This window comes from Phyllopteryx taeniolatus, chromosome 17 (assembly GCF_024500385.1).
Source record: "Phyllopteryx taeniolatus isolate TA_2022b chromosome 17, UOR_Ptae_1.2, whole genome shotgun sequence".
Classification (NCBI taxonomy): domain Eukaryota; kingdom Metazoa; phylum Chordata; class Actinopteri; order Syngnathiformes; family Syngnathidae; genus Phyllopteryx; species Phyllopteryx taeniolatus.
In genome coordinates, this window is record NC_084518.1 from 492,136 (window position 1) to 513,308 (window position 21,173).

At 51.0% G+C, this 21,173-nt stretch overlaps 3 protein-coding genes across 9 annotated transcripts; 1 reads left to right on the forward strand and 2 right to left on the reverse strand.

The window, feature by feature from the left end:
* Positions 1–611: 611 nt before the first annotated feature.
* LOC133466824 (RING finger protein 145-like) lies at positions 612–6,699 on the reverse strand. Of its 4 annotated transcripts, none has more exons than XM_061750902.1 (12): positions 6,478–6,699; positions 5,113–5,343; positions 4,812–4,920; positions 4,648–4,739; positions 4,085–4,320; positions 3,639–3,814; positions 3,411–3,551; positions 2,990–3,172; positions 2,777–2,924; positions 2,574–2,696; positions 2,274–2,507; positions 612–2,070 (listed from the first exon to the last, which is right to left on the reverse strand). In XM_061750902.1, the coding sequence occupies exons 2-12, from the start codon at positions 5,294–5,296 to the stop codon at positions 1,702–1,704; spliced, it is 1,995 nt and encodes a 664-aa protein (XP_061606886.1). In that variant the 5' UTR covers positions 5,297–5,343; positions 6,478–6,699; the 3' UTR covers positions 612–1,701. The 4 variants fall into 4 exon arrangements, with proteins under 4 accessions (XP_061606886.1, XP_061606884.1, XP_061606885.1 ...); XM_061750900.1 differs by having other exon boundaries at positions 5,113–6,086; XM_061750901.1 differs by having other exon boundaries at positions 5,906–6,699.
* Positions 6,700–8,345: 1,646 nt separating this feature from the next.
* ublcp1 (ubiquitin-like domain containing CTD phosphatase 1) lies at positions 8,346–14,602 on the forward strand. Its single transcript, XM_061750938.1, has 11 exons — positions 8,346–9,118; positions 9,236–9,443; positions 9,809–9,900; positions 10,291–10,376; positions 10,712–10,827; positions 10,940–11,038; positions 11,117–11,154; positions 11,273–11,371; positions 12,113–12,229; positions 12,298–12,425; positions 13,896–14,602. Exons 2-11 carry the CDS (start codon positions 9,290–9,292, stop codon positions 13,921–13,923), a joined length of 957 nt encoding a protein of 318 aa, XP_061606922.1. The 5' UTR covers positions 8,346–9,118; positions 9,236–9,289; the 3' UTR covers positions 13,924–14,602.
* A 2,648-nt stretch (positions 14,603–17,250) lies between these two features.
* Positions 17,251–20,983, reverse strand: ubtd2 (ubiquitin domain containing 2). 4 transcript variants are annotated; one of them, XM_061750941.1, is made up of 3 exons: positions 20,521–20,983; positions 18,938–19,216; positions 17,251–18,098 (listed from the first exon to the last, which is right to left on the reverse strand). In XM_061750941.1, exons 1-3 carry the CDS (start codon positions 20,588–20,590, stop codon positions 17,644–17,646), a joined length of 804 nt encoding a protein of 267 aa, XP_061606925.1. In that variant the 5' UTR covers positions 20,591–20,983; the 3' UTR covers positions 17,251–17,643. The 4 variants fall into 4 exon arrangements, with proteins under 4 accessions (XP_061606925.1, XP_061606927.1, XP_061606928.1 ...); XM_061750943.1 differs by having other exon boundaries at positions 18,938–19,174; positions 20,521–20,980; XM_061750944.1 differs by lacking the exon at positions 20,521–20,983 and adding an exon at positions 20,173–20,490.
* Positions 20,984–21,173: the final 190 nt, after the last annotated feature.

A 21,173-nucleotide genomic window follows, 5' to 3' on the forward strand; every position in this document is an offset into this window, starting at 1 on the left:
GTGTCATCAAATGACGGAAAAGATTTTCGGTCAATAAATTGTTAAGTAAAACCGAAACAATTGTAAACATTTACAATGATTACGATTTTAAAAAATGAAAATAAATCATTTCATTAAACTACTTCGCTCCTTAACCGTTACATTAAATGCTTTGTTTTTTTGTTTTTTTTTTACTTTAGGTCAGTAATTCTGTGTGGTGCGCAGGCTCCCTCTAGTGGCAGACCAAAGAATCACTGCTGCTGGTGCAACTTGGTTGTTTTTTTGGTGGGCGCTTCCCTTCAAACGATTGGTTAATATCCAAATTGGGGTCGGCTATCTTCCGGCGAGAGGCCGGGTATACCCCGAACCAGTCGCCAGTCAATCGCAGGGCACATAGGAACAAACAAACAACCATTCACACCTACGGGCAACTTAGCGTCTTCAATCAACCTAGCACGAATGTTTTTGGGATGTGGGAGGAAAGCGGAGTGGCCGGAGAAAAGCCACGCAGGGACGGGGAGAACATGCGAACTCCGCACAGGCGGGGCCGGGATTTGAACCCGCAGATGTGCTAACCGGTCGCCCACCGAGCCGGCTTAAACAAAACTAAAACAAGAATTTTATACATGTAGCACATTTTACAATTTTATTAAACAGTTGATTATTAGAATCAGAGGTTCAACTCTAATCACTTAGCAAATTAATCGACACCTATTTTGCTGCAGGTTATCTTTGTTTTTCCAAAATAAGACATTTGTAAACATCTGCTTTTACTTTGGAAAGCAATCAACATTTTTGCCGATTTTCTGATAGATGTTCGCAGCAAACCAGGAAGTGAATCATCATCACTTTGTGCACTTTCAATTTCAAATAACGTCCTGTTTTTCAATAAAGGGACGGATTTATGTTGTTTTTTTTAGCCGATTCATCTGAAAAATTCTTGAAATCGTTACATGCGGCCCCAGGAATGAACCCTGAAGAAACTTAAAATGAGCATCAAATATTTGGGCATATATCTTGCGTGCACATTTGAGCCGCTGTTCTTTTTTGAGCCGGCCCATCTTCCCATCTCAATCAAAAGTGGAAACCGTCATCGCCAGTGGAGTCCTCACAAACTCGTGCAATACAAAGTTTACGTTTCATCTTTTTTTTTTTTTTTTTTTTTTTTTTAAAAGATATTTTGATTGGCGGCGTTCATCATACATTTTCATTGTGCATGTATTCATTCGGAACGGCGCTAACACTGCGTGAAGGTAACGGGCGCCGTCCGCGTCTCGCCGATCCCGCTCCGGACAGCGGAGCGATCACGCCGGCCGAGGGCGCGTCATACGGGCAGGGGGCAAAGGTCAAGTGACATGTCGTAGAAATGACGACGGTGCAAAAGGTTGCCGCGCGTCAGAGAGGGAGAAAGATGCTCGAGATGCTTTGGTAACCGTGGAAACGTGCAGGCGCTCACGCATGCATCATCATCTTCTTCTTCGTCATTCTGTGAAAATCCCGACGTGGTGATCGGGGAGTTGGGGAGACGAGCGAACTATCGCGAACGCGGCGACCGCCGGTTCCCCGAACTCGCCGCGTCGGGATTTCCGGTGGACATTTTAGGGACTATCGCGGTCCGCTACGCAAGAATTCCGACGTGGGCTGTGACAGCGGACTGCACGGAACACGTGCGTTCAAATGTCAACGGCATCACCTGTGATGTCATCAGAGGTAACGACGATGTCACATGCGAGCGGGGCTCAGAGACTCCAGACCGCCTAAAGGGTCGCCTGGTTCGGCCGAGCCTCCGCCCGACGCGCCGCCGCTTCCTTCCGGACGGGAAGCCGCGGCGGGAGACGAGGGGGCCGCGTCCGTCTGGTCAGAGGAGGACCCCGACGACCGGCCGCACGCAGAAGATGAAGCTCCTTGGTCGTCCGCAGCCTTCTCCTCTTCCTGTCCCGCGGGCACGCGATCGGCCGGGGGCGAGTCGGCCGATTGGCTCTTGAGTTGAGCGTGACAGAGCGGACACGTCTCCTGCACGTACAGCCACTTCTTCAGACAGCCCGCGTGGAAGAAATGGCTGCACGGCGTGATGACGGCGCTGGTCAGGTCCTGAGGGGAAAACGAGGCGGCACATTAGACGCGAGAAGCCACACAAGATGGCGACACGGAGCACGTCGAGGTGACACTCCAAGGCGACGTACCGACGTACGACGCCTCACCCGAGAGGCCGCGCGCACGTTAACGAGACATTAATGCGACACGGCAGACGTCGACGCGAGAAGCCGGCGCAAAGGGCAACGGCGGGCGGTGACCTGGTAGCAGATGGCGCAGATGTCGTTGTAGCGTCGCAGCTGCGCGGCGCTGGCGGCGGGGAGGCTCTTGATCTTGTTGACGGCGTCACGGCGCAGCAGGAAGCTCTGCCAGCCCAACTGCGCCCGCAGCCACACGTTGTAGTACGAGTGCACCAGGATGATGGTGCCGCCCATCACGCTCCACTCGCCGAACACCGTCTCCGACACGCCGTAGCACACCACGCACACCGCCACCTGGCGGACAAACGCTGCTATAACAAACGCGCGCACACGCCGGCCGCAACGCACGTGCGCCCGTACCAGGAACTCCAGCAGCCTGTACATTCCGTTGACGCAGTAGATGACTTCGTCCATGTTCTCCACGGGAGCCTTGCGGAACTCCTCCACCATGAACAGCACGTAGATCAGCAGCGTGCCCAGCACCTGAACGCGGCCACACAAACTTGACACACCCGCTCACGCTAAGGCCCGCGTTCACCGGTGCGGCGCATGTGCACGGTCACCTGCAGCGACGTGAGGACGGAGGACGAGATGATGATGAGGAGCCAGAAGTCCATCTGGAAGAACTGGCAGATCATGTAGGCCATGTAGGCCGGGAAGACCAGCAGGAAGAGGCACAGCGACACGGCCCGGAAGTGCTTCCACAAACTCCTGACGGGAAGAGGCGTGAGAGAAACGACCGTCGTCCGGGCGCAGCCGGGCGCGTGGGCACCTACTTGTCCCTGGACGCCCCCAGTGCCAGCACAATGGGGTCGGCGATCTCCAGCATGGACTGCAGGATGGAGGCCACCACGATGAAGAGGATGATGGACAGGAGGAAGGCTCGGTGGATCACCTGCAGCTCAATCAGTCCCGTCTGGACGGCCAGGATCAGCAGGGTGATGCCCTCCGTCACGCCCCTGGGCACCGGAAACGCAAGGCTGCTGCTGAGTGCGCGATTGTCTGTGTGCGCACGCAATTTCTTTTCTAGGGTTATTCAAAAATTATTAATTGAACGTCAAGTAGTCCACGTCCAATGAATAGCTTGAAACGGTCCAAACTAAGACCGGTATTAAAAACTGCAGGCAAGGTTACCCGAAACTGAGGAAAAAAGGAACAATACAAAAAAGGGAGCGTGTGCGCGCCCGCCCCGCACACCTGTGCATGGTGTTGTCGTTGATGAAGGCTCGGTAGCCCTGCAGGTAGAACTTGCAGAGCGTGAGGACGCCCAGCGCGATGAAGGACACGGTGAAGACCAGGCCCAAGAGCGAGTACGGCGTACTGCAGCACTCGGCCACGCTGCTCGGGAGGCACAAACAGGCTTTACGCACACGCGCGGCCACGACAACGACGCCGGCGACGGACGCAGCGAGCGCGCCCGCGCACCTGGTGAGGAAGAGGAAGAGGAGCCTCTCTCTGGAGACGGGCCGGTCTCGGGTGCTGAAGTACGAGTAGATCTGCAGGGCGAAGAGCAGCAGCCAGAAGCACATGAAGAGGACCGGCAGGACCAGCTGGTTCCACAAGGACATCCCGAGCGCTAGCAGACCGTAGACCTCCACCACCTGGAACCCCACCGGAACAAACCGTCACCGCACACCCGCAGAGCGCCGACCGAGGGAGCGACTCCTCCGTGCGGGTGAACCCGCCGCGTGCTAAGCTAAGACTAGATGCCCCTGTTCCTGTTTACAAATGTGGATGAAAAATGTTCTACCTCCTCTTTGATATTTGGAACACGTCACGCGTTACTTGCTCTTGTTGCGCGTGAACGAAAAACCTCCGAAAAGATTGTTTAGCGTCACGACATCGTCGTCGCCCGCCGCCGCCGCACTCGCCTGGACCAGCTCGCGGTACGCCGTCTTGGCCAGGTTGTAGGGCACCAGCAGGTTGGACGCCAGGAAGTAGATGACCTCCAGGCCCGTGAAGATCATGGAGAACTTGTTGATGAACACGATGGTCTCCAGAGGCACCAGGCACAGACGGGCCACCAAGGGGAGCAGGTGGGCCGAGAACAGCCAGATGCGCTTGGTCTGCATCACGCACGAGCACAGTGTGCACACCACCAGCTGACCTGGAACCAGCGCGCACACACGACAGTCAAATACAAGTCACATGCGCATGCCCACAAACTAAAGTCACGTGGGCGCGCGCACGCACTCACGTACACAAACTAAAGTCACGTGTGCACGCACACAAACAAGTCACACGCGCGCATGCACACACACACACACAAACACAATGGAAGGTGGAAGCACATTTACGCTGACTTCAGCACGCCGTGCGTTCTATTTTTAGCACGACGACGGAAGCACATCGCGGCAGCGGCGGGCTCGTTCCGGACCTCGGCGGGCAGCGCGAGGCGTCGCCTTCCTCCCGTGCGGTCACGTGACCGTCTTACCTACGAGCGCCGTGGCGAATCTGTTCATGGAGAGCGGCTCCAGGTACACGGCGCCCTCGTGGCCCGACTCCAGCTCGCTGCGCACGTAATCCCTGACCACAACGCAAGACGGACGCATTCAAGCCCTGTACACTGTGCGCGCGTGCGCGTGTGCGCTTGCGTACCTGGACACCTGGTGGCCGGCAAAGAGCAGCAGGGCGGTGAGAACGTAGAGGTAAAGCTTGACCAGGTGCTGACGGGGCAGCGTGAGCAGGACCAGGCTCAGGATGTAACCTGTTACATCATTTTTTCAAATAACAACGACATGACTCAAAACACGTTTCGCTTGTAAACGAGCTTTCAAGCTGCTTTTTTTGCCCCAACATTGACTCGCATCGCTTTGTCAGCACCGGCTGCACTTTTGCAAACGAGCCCGCCAAAATGAAAAGCTAAGCCCCCAAACATCATCCTGAGCAATAAACTGACCCACGTAGTGCAGGTAGAGCGCCAGGTACTTGTACTGGAAGAGCGGGTTGTTGGACAGGCTGGATCGCTGAACCTTCTGGAAGAAGGAGCCCACGTCCCAGCGGTACAGGACGTCCAGCAGCATGATGCTGGGCACGCGCAGGCCCACGTTCAGCACCGCCTCCACGCGCTCCTTCACCGCCATGGCCCTCCCACCGATCGGCGGGCACGGCAAAGCGCTAGGATGGGATGCTGCGGCACAAGACGAGGTTGCTGACATGTCAAGTCACTTTGATTTGCGCCAAATCACAACAGGACATTTTACACAAGGAGCAGGTGGCGGACCACACTGAAGTACCTGTGATAATAATCTAACTCATTGGCATACTTCACAGTTCGTCACGTTGGACACAAAAACTATGATCGTTATAATAAAAAACAAAATGAAAACCGTGTCGACTGCACACCATGACACGAGAACAAGTTCCTTGTTCCTATGTTACGCGTCTGTTTACATGCCAAAAATCATACTTTTACGCAAGGGTGGGCAAACATTTGATTTTTAATAACAGACAGATGGGAGAAATCATTTGTCGATGAGGCTCAAAATAAAGATGATAAAACGCTGAACTAATTAAATGTAGAAAGTATATATTAGGGTTGTATGACGCTCGTGCGTCTGCACAACATTCGAACATTGTAGGAAACATCGCCAAGCATCCCCTTTTCATTTTGAGAGTCTCGCATGCACTGTCGTCATCCCAACAACAAAATGATGTCGCGTTACATAATAGTCAGCGCCAGTGCTACTTACATAACTCCATCACGGTCGTCTACTGTATTTTAATCACCTAATCCGTGTACTCGTACTGAGGTTAGCGTGAGCGGCGACACTTTGGTGGATTGGCGTCGATGCCCACGTGAACTCGAGTAACCTCTCCGTCCGTCCGTCCGTCCGACAATCTCCAACGCTTCGCTGACATTTACTGAAGAATCTAAACACGAATACATGTTTCGTTCATACACTAGGTTTACTCTAAATTACTTGATATGTATTAATTATGATTGCAAACCAAGATTGAATACAACGATGTGTCCGCATCAGAAGGCACGGCGCCAACAACTCGAGCTAACAGCTAGCCTAGCCTAGCCTAGCCTAGCCTAGCTAGCGAGCTTGTCAAACAAAGTGACGTCACCGCACCGCACGTCTTTTTCGGTTAAACTCGCGAATATAAATCAGTCACATAAAGGCTAAAGAGCTTTAGCGGTTCTTTGCTCGCCGTTTCAGATAACCCATCTTTAGTTTGGCTTAGTTTAGCCGGCTAGCACGGAGCTCGCCAGCTACTTGATGAACAGGTTCAAAATGGCCGAAAAGGTCCAATTTACGCGTGAAGGCCGCCGTTCAGGGTGCGCGCACGAGCCTCGGTGGGGAGCTTCTTCTTTCCGGCGGGAGCACGGAGCATTTTAGCGGGGCACCGCCCGCCCGAGTTTGACGGAGCCGCGTCGAGCTCACAGGAGGCGGCCGAGCCGAGCATCTCGCTCAGACGCCATCACAGGAGGAGGCAGCAGCAGGAGCAGCAGCAACCGGGATTACGCATGCGCAGATGCTGCCCTCAGGGTTCCGTGGATGTGGATGAGCCGCGCCGCGCCGCCTGCTCGTGTTGTGCTCAAGACAGGGGCACAAGCCCCCCAAATTATTTGGTACTATGTGTTTAGGGCAAAATTGTATTGTTTTAGGCCCCCCTAAAATAAAAATTGGTTTCCCAAAAATGCAATCCCAAACCCCACCAACCCCGCTCGACAATTACATTTTGGAAAATTCAAGTCTACCGTAAATACACTAAATATTTTCACCTTTGCAAACTTTCCATCCGCAACAAGCAGCCCAGGAACTTTGAATTCCTGCTAGAGCAAAAGCTTTGCGTTTCCTTCGCACTAATTATTAGTTCAGGGTAGTTGAAGCAAATGTTGCTCATTACTGACACCTACTGGATCTAAAAAAAAAAATGCTGCTATTTCAAGCTTCAAATGAATGTCTGATTTGATATCTTCATCGAAATATTTTATATATTTTAATATTTCGGATACCTCTGAAACCGAAGCCTTTATCCAGGTGAGGAAATGTAGAACTGATTCACATTTTCAATCCCGACGTGCCTGCAGACAGTCTTTGAAGTAGGGAGTTTTATTATATACAGGTTCATTTCAATACATTCATTCATTCATTCATCTTCCGAGCTGCTTCTCCTCACGCGGGTCGCGGGCGTGCCGGAGCCTATCCCAGCAATCTTCGGCCGAGAGGCGGGGTACACCCTGAACTGGTCGCCAGCCAATCGCAGGGCACATAGAAACAAACAACCGTTCGCACCTACGGGCCATTTAGACTCTTCAATCTTCAAACCGAGCAGGCATGTTTTGGGGACGTAGGAGGAAACCGGAGTACCTGGAGAAAAGCCATTCATTCATTTATTTATATCTGTTTAAATTGAAAAAGACACGTTTTTCTGATGTGTTGGCATTCAGGCAATTCCATTTTTCTTCATGCAGGTTCTCCAGCTTTCGAGAACATCCGCTCACTTGCCTTTTATGGCCCTTTTATTCCCCATGTGCTACGATGTCATGTAATGTTTAACTTGTGACTATATCACATTGTACAGTTTGTGTATGTATTTGCTTCTATTTTGCTCCGTCTTACTCTTCTGTCTGCATTGCAAATACCTTCACCGAATAAGGTTCAATCAAAAAGAACACTAATCCATGACTTCGCAGACAATCATTGAATTGAGAAGATTTAACGATACAGCAGTGTGACGTATTTTGGTATCTGTGAATGTGTTTGCATGAAACAACAAAAACAGACTGTACATTGCGAATATTTCTTTGTGAACGGAAGGTTTTTTATTTGTATTTTTACCCCCGCTGCGACTGACTGGATCGGCGCCGGCGTTCGTCTCCTCTGACCCGGCCGGCTCGGACCGTCGCTCCTTAGCGGCACCGAGTCGGCCGAGAGCGGCTCAGCGGGAAAACGGAAAGACCGGTGTTGTCAATGTATTGTAATCGTCGTGTTTCTAGCCTCGCGTAACGCGACGTCCGCTAATGGCGGCTGTGGGAATGGAAACGTAAACGCCTACAGAGGTCTGTCAGCCAATCAGCGTTCGTCAGCACAGGCCGAGTTCCTGGGAGCTCGAGGAAGACCCTGCCCGCCAGGGGGAACCTTCTGTACCTTGCTAGGGTTTTTTCCGGTGGGGACACAGGGGGAACTCAAGCGACTCAAGCTCAAGCTAAGGAAGTTCCTGCGCTGGGAAATGAATCTACAGTACTGTATATCTAGCCTGTGCCTGTGGGCGGAACGCCATTTGCATAGGTAGATACGACACGCCACTTTGGAGACGCGTGCCTCGAGCGACGCTAAGCTCGGGAAGTCACAGCCGTCAGTGCGTTCCGTGTGTGTGGATGGCGAGAAAAACAAAAGACCAAGGAGCACGTTAGCACATTGCGCGGTATACGGTTGCGTACAAGTTGTACAATGCGACCAGGGAAATGAGAGTGACCTTTTACCGGTTAAAAAATACATATACCGTTTTTCTTTTATTTTTTTTCCCAAATGTTATTGTAATGTATTGACAAAAAAGTCAACCTTACGAAAAACAGATGACAATTGAACAATTTACGACTTAATTTCAATGTCCGCGCATTGCCTTGGATGGGTACTTCGCCCCCACCAACATGGCCACCACGGAGTCACGCCGGCTCGAGGGGCTGCTACAGCACGCTAGCTCATCTAGTGTTCCTATCTACGTGTGGAACGCTGGGCGAGCCGCGCGGTTACCATGACGACGAGGCTTTGTTGTACGTCACTACCGGCAGGAGGCGCTTCAGGAGTCTCGGCTTGCTCTCTTTTCGCTCTTTTTGTCGCTCGCGTCGTCTCATGAAGAGGAAGAAAGCGGTCGGAGTCTCTGCCAGTCGTCACCACGGCCCGTTCGTCGCGCGTCTCATGTTAGCATCACATGCTAACTCGCTCCGCCAGGTGAGGCTGACGACGAGCTAATGTTATCCGCCTAGCTCGCCGGGTTTGCTAGCCAGTTAGCCGCCTTGGCTAAAAACATCAACGTGACTGGCAACGTCTCACTTTGTTGTACTGCAGTGCGTGCGTGTGCGTGTGTGGCTGTAAAGCGTGCGCGCGCGGCGCGTGAGGACCATGTCCGTGTCCGTGATCATCAAGTGGGGCGGCCACGAGTACGCCATCACGTCCCTGTGCGAGGAGGACACCGTCATGGACCTCAAGCAGTCCATCAAGGCGCTGACCGGCGTGCTGCCCGAGAGACAGAAGCTGCTCGGGCTCAAGGTCAAAGGTAAACTCCCCCGTATGGAGTGAGGGTGGAGGGAGCAAAGGTTGGATCCCCAAAATGCAACCGCAAGAACAATGATGAACAACAATTACTCGCTCTGTAGCAGACTACAAAGTGCACTCAAATATTTTCAGTGTATCGTGATTTTGGGGGGCAGGCCATGAGCCAATATTCATTGAGACGGCGGACAAACAATAACATTTGTAATATATAATATGAACAAAGGATTCATGGAATACAGTGGCGCGGCTGGGCGCCCTTTTTTTTGGGGGGGTTCCATTTCTTGTCCTTTTTGTCTTTTTTTCCCGGGGGGAGCGAGGCCCAAAAGGCTCCGGGGCCGTTTACCCTCAACTCTTTTTGTGCGTCAGGGAAAGCGGCGGAGGACCAAGTGAAGTTGGGCTCGCTCAAGCTGAAGCCCAACACCAAGATCATGATGATGGGCACCAGGGAGGAAGGCCTGGTCAGACGCACGCTCGTCATCCTCATGCAATCGTCTCTTTTTCCAACTTCTCTCTCCCTCATAGCTTCTCCCTTCTTTTTCTTCCTTCTCCTCCTGCATTTCCTTCTGTCTCTTGCTTCTCCATTTTCTCTCTTCCTTCTTTTCCCCTTGCTTGATCTTTTCCCTCCCCTCATTTGCCATTTTCTTTCTTGTTTCTTGTTCTTCTCTTCCTCTGTCCTCCTCTGCTGCTCCTTCTCTTCTTTTCTGCCTCTTCCCTCATCCTCTTATTCCTCCTCCTCCGTCTTTTCTTTTCTTCTCCCTCTCCTCCTCCACCCTTTTCTTCTTTGTCCTCTTCTCCCTTTCCCCCCTCCTGCTTCTTGTGAACGTCTGACTGTTTTTGCTCGGGCGCAGGAGGAGGTTTTAGCGCCCCCCCCCGAGAATGACGACGTGGTCAACGACTTTGACATCGAGGAGGAGGTCGTCGAAGTGGAGAACAGGTCAGACGCCCGCGTGATCCGTTCCGGGGTCAAACTGCGGCCGGCGTAATGTTCACAAATTGTTTTCAGACACATTAGCGCATTTCAGCTGATATACGTCAGATGTAACAAGAAGTCGATTTTGCATTTGCTAGCAAATTTTCCCAGAGGAAATAATGTAAGTTCAAAAAGAGTCTGTTCCTAGGTCAAACTGTGGTCATCACTGCGGCGTAATTAACTGGACAGGCCACGTTTTAAGTCACATTCTAACATTGTCATACCAGTGTAAAAAATAAGTTCGCCGCCATTCGTGGTAAAAGGTCAAAGGTCACACAAAGACAAAGACGTGTTTGCAGGGAGGAGAACCTGGCAAAGATCACTCGGCGCGTCAAAGACTACAAGGTGGAGGAGATGAACTCCCCGAGGGAAGGGAAAAGACTTCTGGTCCTGGATGTGGACTACACTTTGTTTGGTGAGCGCCAGCCCCCAAAGCCACCCCTTAGACACGCCCCTGCGCCGCACACTCAACACGCCTGTGTGTGTGTGTACATGTTTGTTGTGTGTAATTCTGTGCGCGCGTGTAGACCACAAGTCGTGCGCAGAAACCGGTCAGGAGCTGATGAGGCCGTACCTTCACGAGTTCCTGACGTCGGCGTACGAGGATTACGACATCGTTATCTGGTGTACGTATGACCTCGTTGTGACATCGCCGTGACGATGATGACATCATCGTCGTTGTGTGTGTGTGTGTTTCCTTCCAGCCGCCACCAGCATGAAGTGGATCGACGCCAAAATGAAGGTCAGTGAAATAAAAGGTCGTGGTCTTTTGGCCAATCAGAACAATAACGGAAGCGCATGACAATGGCACACGATGCAAGCCAAAGGGTGACGCGCGTGTTCCTGTGCGTGTGCGTCAGGAGCTGGGTGTGACTGACAACCCCAACTACAAGATCACGTTCATGCTGGACAGCGCCGCCATGATCACCGTGCACACGCCCAAAAGGGGCGTCGTCGAGGTGAGCCCTTTGTTTTTTATTCCAGCTTTGAGTGTGCAGTATTCTTGTTGGACTGCAACAAGATTCCTCCCATTGTAAACAATACGTCGTGCACCCACTCAGTGCAGCGCTGTTCTCTTTTTCATTGCGTTCGGCGCCACGACACTCAAAACGCCGACCTTTTTGCTCCGCTTGGATAATTGGTGGTTTTTCCTTTTGCATTCGGTGGATTTTTCTTCTTGTCGAACCACCCGATTTCCGGAGCGCTCCCCGACGACGAGCGTAGCCTGGAAACGGGTCGGAGCGCTCCGAGCCGGGCGCCCGCGCCAGGTCGTCCGGTGCTACGGATGCTAGCGATCTCCTGCTTTTAACCCTCACGCCGGTGTGCGTCGAATGCAAAGTCTCCCTAACGGCGCAGGAAAATCCACCGCATGTACTCTCACTCTGACTTTGCTTCCATAGCAATCGTGAGCTGCGGACTGAGGTTACGTCCCGGTCGCTAACGCCAACGCGTGCTAACATGCTAACGTGCTAACAGCTAGTCGGCAAAGTCCGTTACCTTAATGCTAACACGTGATGCGAAATGACGTAAATGCGCTAATAGAAATGAGCATGGCTGTCGCAGTAATTTGAGACCTTCCAACCGCTCCAACTTTAACACGCACGGCGAAGCAACGCATACAAACAAGAGTACAACGAGGCACACGTTGCCTACGTCGTGTGCACGTGGGTTCGTGTTCCTGATTTCTTCGGGGGTCGCAGGTGAAGCCGCTGGGCGTGATCTGGGGCAAGTACGAGCGCTTCTACAGCAGGAAGAACACCATCATGTTCGACGACATCGGACGCAACTTCCTCATGAACCCGCAGAACGGACTCAAGGTAGCCGCGCCCGCATTCGCCTCGTGGCCGCCGACGTGTACGCAACACGCGTGTGTGTGTGTGCGCAGATCCGGCCCTTCATGAAGGCGCACATGAACCGCGAGAAGGACCGCGAGCTCCAGAAGCTGAGCGAGTACCTGAAGGAGATCGCCACCCTTGACGACTTCACTACGCTCAACCACAAACACTGGGAGAAGTAATGCAAAAATGCACAACTGCACGAACACAAACACTGGGAGAGGTAACACAAAGGGGCACAACTACGCAAACACCGGGAGCGGTAGCGCAAACGCGCACGACGACAAACGAAAACTCCGTTTTACAGACTTCGGCTTAACCGACCGTCCATTTAGAACCCAAAATCGCCCCTGCGATGCTTGGCTAAACTTCAAAACTTTGCTAACATTTTAAAGCTTTTTTTTTTTACATTTACTGACAATCATTTTGTACTGTACTGGTGTTTTTAAGCCACGAAGAAAAGTGCTTCAATTTAAGGGACAATTGGTTTGAACAGACGACCTCCCCCCTATTCATCCCTTAAATCTAGGTTCCACTCTATCGTGATGACGGAGTATCCGAGTAATCGTTTCAGTCCAAAATTAGTCCACTATCTAAAACTCCTTATATAGTCATTCAGGAGTTTTCAATTAATCAGTTCAGACCTACAGTCAAGTATATAGTCTACTAAAAATCCTTATATAGCAATTCAAAAGTACCGTCATTTCTCGTGTATAATGCGCACCCCCAAAGTTGACCTCAAAATTCTGGAAAACCCTTCTACCCATGTATAATGCATTTTTACAATGCATGATTTGGCTTCTACCCATATGATCAAAACATGAGGTATTATCTGTATTTTGTTAGGTTTGTTAAAAAAAACATATTCTGAACTTAAGCACTTAATCCTTTTTTAATGTACTTGCTCTTATTTTGAAACTTTTATTTAGTAAATGAGAAAACACACCGTTGTCCTCATATGTTTGATTGAATTTGTAAGATGGGTCAAATTCTTGAAAGAAAACATGAAGGACCAGGCTAAACACATTGAATTTTATTTTTATGGGATTCAAATTAAACGGTCAAGAATTTCAGAAAAGCATTATCATGAACAAAACATAATGACGGTTGTTGTTCAGTCATCATATTTAAAAAAAAAACAATATTTCACAAATTCTGCCAGGGTATGTAAACTGTACATATATGCAGTCATACGTACGTACGTACGTACCCCTGTCATATTGGAGTGAAAGTGGAGGCTACACATTTTGTATAACCACTAGGTGGCGGTGGCATTTTGGATTGAAAGTGTACAGCTTTTTCATAACCACTAGATGGCGGCATACATATATAAAATGTGAACGTTTTTTTCCCCATTTGAGCCTATAATGTATAATGCGCACCATTGACTTTTTAACTCTATTTTTGGGGGGGAGGAAATGCGCATTATACACGAGAAATTAAGGTATTTAGGTTTTGATACAATACAGCGCTATTTATGAAAAACGTGTTTGAGAGGGGCTGGAACAGACGAATCCAATGGGGAAAATTCAAGGTGCCACTGTATTACTATTAAGACCGCATCAGAATCCTCTGGATTTGACAAGTATGTCAAAAACACACAAGGAATTTGTCTCCACGTGCTTTGTGTGTGTGTGTGTGTGTGTAGGTACCTGTCCAAGAGACAGCAACACTGACCACAAAGTACACAAGACCACCACGAAGACAATATGACAACGACACACTGGAAGAATGCAAATCCTGCAGACAAGCTCCGCCCACTACACACAGACGACCTGCACTGTGTGTGTGTGTGTCCGGTCTCATGACACAAAGTATACCGCTGCGCTCACCACCTTGGTACTTCCTGCCACAACACACGCCAACATGCACGCAGCGACACAAAAATACAGAAAACACAATGCAGCAAATACGACAAGAAGACAAGAAGCGCAATGCGGCAACACAACTAAGTAACAACACAAACACAACAACAACAATTCAGCCACAGAAGAAAAAACAACACAACAGCACACACAATGTAGCAACACGAAACAGCAGCACATGCAGCAACAACAGAAAACAAAAATATGGCCTATACAATGCAGCAACACAAGAACAACAACATAATGCAGCTAACACAAAAACAAGAATTGCAAAGGTGCAAAACATCTTAAAAGGCTTTGAAGATATATCAGTGTGCATGTTGTCATGGAAACCGCTGGAGGAACGTGTGTTTATATGTGTGTATATGTAACTGGTTAGTGGAGCGATTGTGTTGTTGTTGTTTGGGTGAGGAGGGGAGACTCCATTTTCAACAACATTTGGCGTGTGCCAGTATGACCTGAATTAATACAAACTTTTTTTGTACCCAAACTCTCTGGAGTGCTTCATTGATTTCATCGAGCTCTTTTATGAAATATTCATCCGATTCTCTGCGCGGTCACGTGCGCGGACACTCGACGACAGCGAGGGGCGGTCCCGCCTCCGGCCCAAAGTCACCCGCGCCGTCGGGCTCGGGCGACCCCGAGGAGGGCAAGCGCCGCCGATAGGACGCCAAGGAGACCGGAATACCTCAAGGCGGGCGGCCGGCCCGCTTCGGCTCCGGCGCGCGTATCTGTCTCGGGCGCGCACGCAGAACGCGAAGTCGCCGCCGTCCGTCTGGGCGCTCTGAGCGCACGACAGCGAGGCCGGGGTACCGTTTCAAATGAAGGTTTCGAGTCAGGGTTAGGTTTCCAAATCCGGATTAGGGTTTCAAAGAAGCGCTAAATAAACATTATTACTCAAGTCAAGGTTAAGGTTTCAAGCTGGGGTTAGGGTTTCTAATGCGAGTTTAAAGTCGGGGCTCGGGTTTCAAACCTAATTAAAGGGTTCAATCTGGGGTAGGGTTTCAAGTGGCAGTAGGGCTTTTAAGGGTCTAGTACCGGGACGTTGCGCTCGGTGCCGCGGGTGGAAGGTCAGACCGAAGGAGGACTCGGGGTAGCGCCGCCGGAGCTCGGGAACGGCGTCTGGTCGCACAGGAGCGCAACTGAAATATTCTCCTCTTTTCAATGGAAACGAACACAACGAGAAGTCGGGATCATTCATTTATGCACTCGTGTCGGCAGAATTTGTCTTTGGCGTTGTGCAAGAAGTGCATTTCAGCATTTGCCTTCAGTATGAATGCCGGGAATTTGAAGTCGCCAAGATTTCGAGAAAAAGCAAGGCGGCGTCAAAAACGGGCTCAATTCCAATCTTACTTGATCAAAACGACCCATATACGGACGGTAGCGTGTTTGTCGAGTCGACCGAGTCCGATCGCGGCGTTCGGAATCGGTCGACTCCCCGAACGCTGGACCGGGACGGCGTTGATTTTTCACTTCTCTCCTTCCTTCCTTAGCTTTTCTCGGCCGTTTCTCCTCCAGGACGACCGTTTGTATGTCTGACTTCTGGTCCGGTTGGACCAGGACCAGCATCGGGGTGCGGTTCAGGTACTGTCGGCCGGAGCTCAGGTGGCGCTGAAGTTTCCTCCGTCCGTCTCCCGAGCCTCAACGCTGACCCGACGGCCCAGGACGGAGGGCGAGATTTCCTCACCTGAAACGGGGACCGGGTTCTCGGAAGTCTGAAGGAATCCCACAACGGTCCCCGATGTTCTCTTACCGTTTTACTTCCAGAACACGTCCTGGTCTCGATGGGCCGACCCGCACGTCAGAGGAACTCGTGCCCTCACGTTAACTTGAGGCATCGTCCAAACCGACACTAGACACGCACGCACTGAGTTTGAAGAGCCGGTCGTGGCCTTTGGGTTCGCGCCGCACAGGAGGAAGTCAGCGATAGCAACCGCTGTCCATCAGAACTTCAGTTTTTTTCTGCGCCGCCGCAGAGAATTGTTGCCATCCACACCCACAACAGAGAACGCAAGGAAACCGGGCCCGACAGAACTGGCGGGAAAATCCCGAAGACGGCTACACGGGGGAACATTTCAAAGCAGGGTGAGCTCAGGTTTTAAGTCAGGGTTTGGGTTATTGCACATTACGGTTTCAAATAAGAGTTGAGTTTCAAACAACGGTCGGGGCTTGAAATCAGCGTTTCAAGTCAGGTTGAAGTGTTTCCAACAATGCTTAAGGGCTCAAATTGGGGTTAGGATTCCAAATTCAGGTTTCAAGTCGTGGTTCGGCTTTCAAACGAGAGTTGTAAGGTTCGGGTTACAAGTTCGCCTTTCGAGGCAAGGTTAAGATTTTCCCAAATAATTCTTAGGGTTTGAACTTGAACTTTGAAGCCTCAGTTTGGGTTTGAAATTCTGCTTTCTGCTTGAAGGCGGGGTCGGGGCTTTCAAAACAGGATGTCCGTCACGAGTGAAGGAAAAGGAGACCAAGAAATGTGGAAATGTTCGCACCTTGAAGACGGGACGCTGGTTGAAATCGGGTTGTGTGTATTCATGCGCTTCTTTCCGCAAAAGACCCAAGAGGAAGAAGCGGCGCCCAGGTCCCAAAAGTCCCTCCGAGCGAATGATCCGCAACCCCTACGAGAGGGTTCGGAGCGGCCATTTTAGGAACGACCCGGGACGGTCGCCGCCTGTGGAATCCTTCCCGGCTCCTCCGAAATCACGACATGGACATTTTTACGTCGCGGACCGCAGCACGTAGTCGACGCTTGGTCTGGAACAATCTTATCGACTACTCCCTAATCACAATTGTTGCTTTTGGAGTCCTACATCAAGTCCTACATTTATACTTAACATGTTGTCATGTGGACTTTAGAACTTTTACACGACTACATGAGTCGACTCGAGTACCCGTACTGGGACTTTGATGCTTGGATGAGACGACAAGACAAATTTGGTCTTTCCCGATTGGCCGACCTCAGACAACGGCCGCAAAATCTCGTCCAGAATGACGTCGATAGACCGCAGACGTATTGGCTCCAAATAGTTAGGAATCGATCGTAAAGGTTCGTTGCAGCTCGACAATTTCCCGTCCTGCGATCGTTCGGTAACGCGAAAGAAGGCGTCTTGTTGCGTTCCGGCAAAAACAAAAACGACATAATACAAAGGAAGCATGTTTTTAATTAAAAAAGTTGGATTCTCAATCAAAATATGTCGTGATCAACTTTCCACGTCTGCCGCGTGGACTACTCTCTCACGCACACACGATTATGTTGTGAAGTGATAATAATCCAGCATTTTTTTTTGTCCTCAGCGTTAGCATGAGGAGCTAGCCACATGTGCTAACCATCGCGTTGTCACGGCAACAAAAGCACAAGTTGGTTTTTTGCTTGTTGTGGTTTCCATAGCGACAACCAAACAACAGGTGCTTTTTAGCGTCCGAACGTTCCCGAGCCATCCTAACGGTCGACGGGCGCCGTGTTCGACTGCCCGGCGGCGCGGCTTAGGGCACGGCGTTCAACTGTCTGGCGGCGCGGGCACCGTACCGTGTTTATTAACCGTCGACGGGCGTAGGTTCCGGCTGCGTTTCCGGGGCGTGGGGGCGGCACGGGGGCGTGTCCGGGGGTTGGCTGATGATGACCTGGACCACGTATTCCCGCGAGACGTTGATCTGCTCCAGTCGCAGCCTGTCGGCGAGCGGGCGCCCCGAGAAGAACCAGCGCTGGGCGGCGGCGGGCACGCCCTCCTGGCTATGGAGGCGCCGCTTCATGGCGCCCACCGTGTCGGCCGAGCGCGCCCGCAGGCGCAGGTCGCGGCCCGTGGAGAGGCGCAGACGCAGCTGGCGCTCGCCGTCGTCGCCCTCCGCCGCGTCGGCGCCGCCGCCCGAGTCCCGGTCCGAGCCGTCGGGCTCGTCGGAGCGTTCCTCGATCATGTTGACGGGCGGCGCCAGGCAGTAGACCGGGAGCTGGTAGCGGTTGCCCAGCTCGTCGTAGCATTCGCTCAGCGCGCCTGCGGCGGCGGGAGCAAAGATACATTTAGAGAAGAGATGCAAAAAGCTCCTTTTTACCGTGAGCCCTGAAAGCGGCGCAGTTTTCCACCAATCCCGACTCATCTGCCAGCTGATATAAGCCCCTTTTCAAATGGGTTATTTTTACACATTCAAACAAAAATAGCAGGTTTCTGCTAAATGACAGCATTGAAATGATGATTCTTTTTTTTTTGTTATTTTATTTTACTCTGCCAAATATCTGAATTGGCCCCCCAAAAAACATCGGGCCCTATTTGACACACCGAAGATTATTAACAACCCTGCCAAATTTGAATGATTCTTTTTTTGTTGTAAAGTATAGAAAACGAAAACACCAAGCGACTCTCACCGTTCTCAAATGGTGCGGGCGTGGCCGTCGAAGGCGCTAAAACCGCGCCCGCTCAACTGTCAATCAAATACCACTTCTCTGGCCTGGAAAATCGGATGCTACTCCGTCTAGCAAGTTTCTTCTGCCTACACAGAACGTCTTTCAGCTGCAAAAATATTTCCCCAAGCGGGTCATTGTGGGAAGTTTCCACACCGGGACAACGGGGCGCTCTAAAGTGGCCGTGTCGGCACGAAGCCCCAGTCCACAGGCTGCCTGTCAAGTCGGACTTTATATGATTCAACAAAATGAACCCAAAAACCTCTTTAACGCTATGTACGCATCTCCACACTCCACGTCCAAGCGACAGAGAAAAGCCTCCAGGCTACTTCCTGGGGCGGCGGTAAGCAACCCCTTCCAAATACGGGCAAGCCGGCGCCCCCCCCCCCCCCCCCCCCCCTCCGCGGCAAACGGCGAGCGCCTCGGGCCACTGACCGTGAGGCAGCGTGATGCTGGCGCCGTCCAGGATGGCCTGGGCCAGCGGGTGGTCCCGGCTCTCGAAGGCGCCGGCGGCCGCCCTCAGCGCGTCCCAGATCTCCTTGCGGCCCTCGAACGCCGGCGCCGTGTCCCAGAACTCGTCGCGCTTGCTGCGCAGCTGGCCCTCCGTCATGGGGTAGTCGCTTTTCCATTTGGGCCGCTCGCGCTTGAGGGGCTGGTTCCGCCCCAGAGCCACTGCCCGCAACGAAGACGGACATTCGCTCATGAGCCTGCTAGCTAAACACGCCGCGGAAGACATTGAAAGAGGAACGAGAGTCATGCCTCAACCTTGGGCAGATGAAAATGTAAGCGTGCGACTTTCTCAAAGTAAGGGAACTAATTATATTTGAGGTCTTGCACTTATTTGGAATGAATGCGCCGACAGGAATCTTGGATGCTTTCTCGCAAAAAAGGTGGATTCGAACCATAAATCACCCAAACCTAGTTGATACGTTTTTGCAGCCATTTTTCAAACGTGATGACCGTTTTAATCATAGATTCGTGCCAATTATTTCTTCGATTAATCGAGGATTCGGATTTTAAAAAAACTATTCCATCCCTGTATTTAAAAACAGCACATTATTCCAAGTTGACAGTGAAGAAAATAAACATTGATTACAATTCAGTTACTGATTTGGTCCATAAAATCCGTCGGAAAATCTGCAAAAATATGGATCATTGTTTTCCGAATTAAAAGCAAATGTTTGCAAATGTCTTGCTCTGATTAAAACAAAGAAAGTCTGCGCAGTTTCATGGAGGACGAGAGAAATTGAGACTATTTATTGTTGCGATGCTTAAATTCTGAAGATTTGGATGATATTAAGATAAACAAGCTCTCTCAATCAATAGATTCTCAAAATAGTTGTCGATTAATTTGATCATCGATTAGTTGTCAAAAACATTTTTGCACCGCTGTCAGTCACAGCCGAGATTCAAGTTTAAAGTCAGTTTCGATTTGAAATTCGGGTTTCAAACCAGGATTAGGATTATACTCGATTTGTATGCCTAATATAACATTACTGTAGTATTAATAAGGCACACAGGACTACCGTGAAGTAGCAAGCCTATTTGAACAAATAAAGAAGGAGAAAGTACAGATATGCATTTTCAAAAGTCAAAAATCGTCCGAAAAGTAAATGCTCAAGTACATGTGCCTGGGTACTACCGTAACCGAGTATTTGTACTCCACTTACTTCCCACCACTGCACTTAAGAGTCTTCATCGTCACAAATTTGAAACTCTCTGGCCTCGTTCACAATTTCAATTCAAACACTCAATCTTGTAAAACGAGTGATAATAAAACAAAAACAACAAAAAACACGCCTGCGAGCAGCTAGAAACACGTCTGGAGCTAACTAGCATGCTAACTAGCATGCCAACTAGCTTCACATGCTAAGTGAACAAAGGCGGACAACCGCGTCAGTCCGGCGGCGGGCGACGAACATCTTTTCCGCACTTTGACGACATGTTGTGTCTGGAGCTCCGACGAAGGAGACGAGCCCACTCGAACCCCCCCCCCGGCCGACGCCCATAATAATCACCTCCGGTGCCGTCCGAGTTGTCGTTCAAGCTGCCCGAGGAGTCGTGCTGGCTCCCCACACAGCCACCCATGGATGGTCCGGTTCGGCTCGGCGGCTCGGCCCGGCGAGCTCGCCAAGCGCCCCCCTGCCGCTGCTCGGCAAGGATGCGTCAGCTAGCTAGCCAGCCCCGAGAAATGAGACCTTCCTCCCTCCTCTTGACCCCCAGAATCCTTCCTCATGTGCGCACTTGCATCCTGGCCTCCTTCCCTTGTGTGCTCCCTCGCCTCTTTCCTTCCCCGGCTTTGCTCACTAGCCCATCGCATTCTTTCCTGCTCCTTCGCCTCCTTCCCTTGCTTCTTGACCTCCTTTGCGGATATCTCACATCCTTCCCTTCTCCCTCGTCTCCTTCCCTTGCTCAGTCAGTCACCTAACCTCCTGATGTGCACCCTCTTTCCTTCCCGAGTGCGCATAATTACGGAGCCCCACACGTGACATGAGGGGGGGAAAAAAACCATTTTGTTCGCACAAACTACTCCGATAAAGTTTTTGGTGCGCACGAACGACTACTTGGTTTTCCATGGTAACTTGCTGGCAATTTTGTCTCGAGATTGCCGTCACATTGTGCATTACGTATCTGCACCATTTGCATCATCGACATCGTTCCAAATTGTCGC

Coding starts and splice junctions, on each gene's coding strand:
- LOC133466824 (XM_061750900.1), bottom strand. CDS start 5,371: ATGTCAGCAACCTCGTCTTGTGCCGCAGCATCCCATCCTAGCGCTTTG. Junction 3,173..3,410: donor AACGACAACACCATGCACAG/GTGTGCGGGGCG, acceptor TCCGGTGCCCAG/GGGCGTGACGGAGGGCATCA. Junction 2,925..2,989: donor CTGGGGGCGTCCAGGGACAA/GTAGGTGCCCAC, acceptor TCTTCCCGTCAG/GAGTTTGTGGAAGCACTTCC.
- ublcp1 (XM_061750938.1), top strand. CDS start 9,290: ATGTCCGTGTCCGTGATCATCAAGTGGGGCGGCCACGAGTACGCCATC. Junction 9,901..10,290: donor GCACCAGGGAGGAAGGCCTG/GTCAGACGCACG, acceptor GCTCGGGCGCAG/GAGGAGGTTTTAGCGCCCCC. Junction 10,377..10,711: donor GTCGTCGAAGTGGAGAACAG/GTCAGACGCCCG, acceptor ACGTGTTTGCAG/GGAGGAGAACCTGGCAAAGA.
- ubtd2 (XM_061750941.1), bottom strand. CDS start 20,590: ATGGGTGGCTGTGTGGGGAGCCAGCACGACTCCTCGGGCAGCTTGAAC. Junction 19,217..20,520: donor CAACTCGGACGGCACCGGAG/GTGATTATTATG, acceptor CGGCGTGTTTAG/CTAGCAGGCTCATGAGCGAA. Junction 18,099..18,937: donor CAGCATCACGCTGCCTCACG/GTCAGTGGCCCG, acceptor CCGCCGCCGCAG/GCGCGCTGAGCGAATGCTAC.